Raw genomic sequence first — 5,766 nt, 5'->3', positions numbered from 1 at the left:
TCTTCCGCAAGGGCTACCAGCTCTTGGACCCTTATGTCACCGTCAGCGTGGACCAGGTGCGCGTTGGGCAGACCAGCACCAAGCAGAAGACCAACAAGCCTACCTACAACGAGGAGTTCTCTGCCACGGTTACCGACGGCCATCAGATTGAGCTGTCTGTGTTCCACGACACCCCCATCGGCTACGACGACTTTGTGGCCAACTGCACCTTGCACTTCCAGGACCTCTTGCGCTCCACGGGCCCCAGCAACAGCTTCGAAGGCTGGGTGAGTAGCCGTCTCAAGGAGGAGCTGGAGCCGTGCTTCTCTCTGAATGAATGAAGGCGCTCGAAGGGTACTCGCAGAGCTGGGGCTTGTCCTTGCACGCCTGTGCTGCAGATGCACACAGCCTAGCATGTGTCTGCGTTTCCACAGGTGTACCTTCCTGCATCTGTTTGTGCTCCTGCGCTTGAGATTTGCTTACAGTGCTATATAAGGCTGCTGTTTCAGCTGATGCATTTTGGGACCCTGAGAACAAAAAGCCTCGGCTGTCATAGCTTGAGGGTCAAGAACCTGCAGCTGAGGGCTGTCAAGTCTCTCCTCTTTGTAGACTAGCAGGGAGGAGACTTGTAAGACATAACTAGCAAAGTACACCTGCAGACTCACGCGATCGTGTACCTTCCTTCTTTTAGTTAGCACACAGAGACATACTTGGAAACTTGGATACCTCGGGTTGGATGTATTTCTGCTCAGTTCTACACATGCTTGCACAATTGTTTGATGTTGTGCGTGTGAATTTCTTTGACTTCTTAACAGAATGGCAGGACTAGTCTTGTGTCTATTAGGTACACCGCTGTGCTGGTTGAACACGGTTTCACTTACAGCTAATTCTAGGTTATTTCCAAGTAGATGGCACTTGCATCCGGCCCAGAGAACCTCATTTATGTCTTAGTCCTAATGTTAAGAGAAAGGAATAGTACAGGCTCGGAAGTTGTGCCTTTGCTTCCAGTACTGTAAAGGAGGAGGAAGTGACTGCATTGATCCAGACAGTAGTTTGCTTGTAAATGTTAGGTTAAAAAAAAGGAAAAAAAAAAAAAAAGGCATTTCTTCTGGGTAGAGAAGGTGCAGAAGAGCTGAGAGTCTCCAAGGTTAAGATAGGTATTAACTTTTTGAGGCCAGGAAGTTCAGCACGCGTGGTCAGGTAACCACCACAATAAAATCAGACGTGGAGGAAAGAGAGCTGACACTGTAGAGAACAGATAGGCATCTCGATTGTATCGCTGGGGAGGATGCTGGTGCTTTCTGTTCTCAGCCGGTGTCTGTGACTGAGGTGTGATGCTACACCTCTGGGGTGATTACAGGGAAATACCGGTCGCAGGATTGATTTGTGGGTGTATATTGGTACTGTTTTTTTCTTCTTACGGTGTACTTAGGTACCCTATGGATAGGCTTGAGGTTCATGCACTGAAGGTGGTCTCTCTCAGACAGTCACTGATGTGATTTTGTGTCGGGCAGAGGGATCCGAGCTAGCCTCAAACGAGTTAGCTCAGGTATTCCTCCTGTCAGCACAGCCAGAGCAGAGCTCACAGGGCTTTGCTCGGTGGGTGCATACCCAGCTTCCCAGGCTAGTTGTGCCGCTGGAGAGAAACTGCTCCTGGGACTTGGGCTAAAACAGTTTTAAATACAAAACGGACCCCTATGGGTCAGGGCAAAGGAGCGAGCTCAGGATAGAAAGCTGTGGTTTTGAGGGTTTTCTTCGTGTTTGATTTGCTGGGGCTGTTTCCTCTTTGGTGTTGAGAGAGGCCCTATCCTCTCAGGAGGCTGGAGTCCTGGTCACACTGGGTCTGGCTACACGTGGGATTGGACTGCTCTGTTGCAAAGGTGGTGGCCTTATTTACATTACTAAAATATCTATAATAATATTGCCTCCGGTGTGGATGCATGCATGTCCAGGGGCCCGCTCTTTCTTTCATTTCATCCATCCTGCAGTGCTGATTTTTAGGACAGATGCAGCCTGTGGCCTCAAATGCTTGTTTGGTCTTTGGTGAGGGAAAAGTTTCTTATCCCTGCTGGATAGGCAAGTGTTTTATGAACTCCTGTACCTGTGAGTTGATGGGTGCAATGGGGTGGGAAATCAGTGAGTTTTTTAACTAGTCTGATGTAAACGGATGTTAGATCTGGGCATGTAGACAGAGGCTGAGCTGCTGCTCTCCTTTTCAGTTAATCCACCCCAGTTGTAATTTTTAGACATTTAGTGGGGAGTGAGCAAGCGTTCATCTTCTGTTCCCTTTCTCCTCTCCCCTCCCTTTTAACTTGCTTTGTTAGCATCTCGCATAGCGTGCGGCCAGGATCACATGATGACAGGGAACAGCATCTTGCCCTGATAATTTAATATGTCTTGATAAATCCAGCAAGGCTGTCATGCGGTTTTGTGTAATCAGAAAGATAGGAAATGCTGGTTTGTACTAACCCAAGGCCCATGAACTGCTGGCACGGTAAAAGACACCACAAGGGATTTGTAGATGACTTAGAATCACAGAATCATTAAGGTTGGAAAAGACCTCCAAGATCATCGAGTCCAACTGTCAAGAAACCGACTTGCAACACCTCCACTCTGAAATCCTTCATACTGCCCTTTTTCCATCCCCAAAGTAAAAGCACATACAGGCAAGGAAGGAGTGAATGGAGCGAGGGGAAAATTGGTGAATCCTCAAAGATTAACCTGGCTTACACTTACTTGGCTGTGCACGATTTTTCATTTTGATTTGAGATAGAATTTTTATGTTCACTTTTCAGAGACAAAGACAACAATATATTGGTAAACTCCAAATGCTCCTTGGATTGATAACAGCCAAACAGGGCAGGGCAACTGGCTGCCTCTGCTCCCTGAGCTCTCTGGAGAGCCGTGGAGAGCCGAGCTGCTGGGGATTACCTGAGACAGTCCCTCAGCTCACGTGCTGGCCTGAAAGTTTTGGCGTGAGCTCTGCTATAAACAGCTGTGCTGTTTATAAATGGATTTTCTCCTGGGAAAAAAAAAAGTGATTAGTTGTAACATTGGTCACCACCTCTTGTGAGAACTGTACGAAGTGTCAGCGAGAGGCAAGCAGGAGCAGTTGGTGTGTGTAAGCATTGGTGCTTCCCAGATGACTTACAGGTACATCACTGTAGTTATGACCCCAAACACTTACGCAGATGAGTAAGTGTATGGACATGAACTGTCTCATCAGTAATGCTTATACACGTGAGTCATCCCACTGGCTACTGGGACAAAGTTCTCTGTTCATGGTTTGCATTAAAATCCATGTTTCAGAGACTCTTCAGAACTGACCCTTTTTCTTCTAACCATTTTGATTGTTTTCTGAAGTCTTTCTAGTAAACACATTAGCGTGGTCTGGATATTTTTTAATTTGCGTATTAGTTGTTGAACACATTTGACTAATTTTACACAGATCAAATCTGTAAGAGCTTATTAACTTCAAGGACCTTCTCTCTGTTTCCCATTTCTTATATTTACTTGTCAAGTTGCAGAGCAGTCGTTTTTATTAATATTGTCAATTAAATACCAGCTCGCCTTCAGCATACTTTAATGTAGTTAAAACCGGGAGCGACCTCTCCGGTACCATGTTCTTTCTGGTAGGCATTTTCCTGTGTGGGTGTGAAATTGTGCAAACCTGAATGGTAGCATTTTACACAGGCGCACATGACCCTGCCAGGTACACCGTAGCAGAGAATTAAGCTGGTTGCTATCCGAAAGCTGTTGTTATGTTTTACATCAGGGTTGAAACTTGTGCAAAATTAAATGCTTTAAAAGGCTAGCGTGTGTTAAGATCTTTTTACTTGGCATACGCATCTTTAAAAGGTAGCATCTCCTCTTTAACTGTCTCTGAGTGCAGTATAGGAAGCAGTCATATGTCAGTGAAACAACATAAATAATTTGGAGTACTGCGTTGTAACTGAAAGGGGAGATGTTTACAATACATAGGATTATTCCCATGGGTTTTATGTAGTAGCTGAAGTAATTTTTAAGTGTGGGCAAACACTATTTACAGATACTGAATTGCATTGTTACTAGGGAATTATTTAATTACGATTGTAAAAATTGTTAGTCCCTGAGTAGAGATGTCATAGTTTCCAGGGCTTTAACAAGGAGTTAAAATTAAACCTTGATCTTGAAGTAGCAAATGATCAGAGTATACTGAAGGAAATTAGATAACAGATGCATTATAAGATTAATGAGCCAATTGCAGCTTCCTGATGAGTTTGTTACCATTTGCTCATGTGTGCAGGAAGAGATTAAGACAAATAATTCTCATGCATTCCTTAACTTGAGCTCTTTCGCCTGTATCCTTTCCTATGATTTTTTTCTTTCTTAAGGCAAAAAGAATTGTGTTTTACCTATGTTTATATGCAGTTGTATTTATTGAACATTAAATTGAAAAGTTAGAGGAGAATGCAACTTCTTCCCCAGAGCATCGTGACCTTGGCAGAGAGCCAGGGTGCTGCAGGTCAAATATGAGATGGTTTCTTCTTGTTTTAACCCCCGCTTCGCTGCAGTGTTCTCCAGGTGGGCAAAACTTGCATCAGGAAGCCAAAAGTACTTTATGGCTGTTGACAGAGGATTTTGCGATGCAATATTTTGTGTCTGCATTAGCTTGTAGAGCGGGAGTAAATGGTGTCTCCTTCCATAGGCCAGTAGCAGGCTGAGATAAAGAGCAATAGCAATCTGTCCATATGATTTCTGTTTCCATGCATGTGACAACCATGTACATAGTGCAGATCTCTGACCTGTGTGAAAGTCGCGCTGCACATCAATTGCAAACTAGGCTTGAGTAAACTAAGCTCCTTCCCTATTTCTTGATAAGTTTTAAGTTGTTTCTGTAATTATTGGTACTGATATGCGGTTATTATGTTGAATGGGAATAGTGGAGAGAAACACCCACTGCAGAAGGTAAGTTGGTTTTTGAAAGCTACCGGAATTTGTCTTCTGTTTCTTTCCTTTAGCATACAGCTGTCCTTTGGCCCTACAAACAAACCCTTCAAAATGCCAGCAGAGTCTCGTGCACCAAGGCTACCCGAGTGTGCCTTGCAGCCTAAAACAAAGGCTGTAATAAATAAAGGAAAAATTGTTGCTATTTGTCAGATATTAAATAATCCTGGGGTGTGTGATGCTAATAACAGTTTTACTGATCAAGGCCGATGAGAAAGACTAGAGCTGAGTGTGTCACGAAGAGCTGCACACTTACTGCCCTCTTTCAGCATCAGAAGCTGAGCTAATTAGGAGTCCTATTTCTTGCTCATCCATGAGCTCCTCACCAATAAATGGCCTGTCTGGCAAGTGTGAGCATCCTTGGACAACATAGGCGTTTTGCTTGAGAGTGTGTTAAGCTGGAAAGGTTTGGTCAAAGCACGAGAAGAGCCAATTTCCAGTGGTCGGAGCCACTGGGATGTCAGTAGGGGTCTGTGGGACTGGAGTTCAAGCCCTGGCTTTGAACTGGGCACAGCACGATATGACTTCGGCTCGCCTTCATGCAGCTGGGTGCCTGGTCCTGTTGTGATACTGGCTTTCTAGTGCGTTCTGTAGTCTGTTTTTCCATAGCTAGTCTTGAAAACTGTTGCTTTGATGCTGTTGGAGTTGGGAAGGGATCTGGGAAACTCCGGAGAAGTGTGTGGGAGAGAAGCATGCTTTCCCACCCAGTGCAGTTTGGCTGGGACAGGCTGTGCAAGTACCACCGCGTCGCTTTCCCTGGCTGCGAGCAGCCGCCCAGCTGGAAGCTCCACCCCAAACCCG

The 5,766-nt window shown here is 45.1% G+C and overlaps 1 protein-coding gene across 1 annotated transcript in view; it reads left to right on the top strand.

Moving 5' to 3' along the window:
- Window positions 1-2: 2 nt before the first annotated feature.
- PRKCH (protein kinase C, eta) overlaps window positions 3-5,766 on the top strand; it is a gene marked incomplete at its 5' end in the record, with an annotated part of 122,916 nt that continues 117,152 nt past the window's right edge. The window contains one exon of the mRNA XM_009332751.1: window positions 3-266. Within this exon, the coding sequence (XP_009331026.1) occupies window positions 3-266 (264 nt within the window). The remainder of the gene's footprint in view (window positions 267-5,766) is intronic.

The sequence above is a fragment of the Pygoscelis adeliae genome, unplaced genomic scaffold (genome assembly GCF_000699105.1).
Source record: "Pygoscelis adeliae isolate BGI_AS28 unplaced genomic scaffold, ASM69910v1 Scaffold179, whole genome shotgun sequence".
Lineage (NCBI taxonomy): Eukaryota > Metazoa > Chordata > Aves > Sphenisciformes > Spheniscidae > Pygoscelis > Pygoscelis adeliae.
This window is presented reverse-complemented; position numbering and strand designations above follow the sequence as displayed.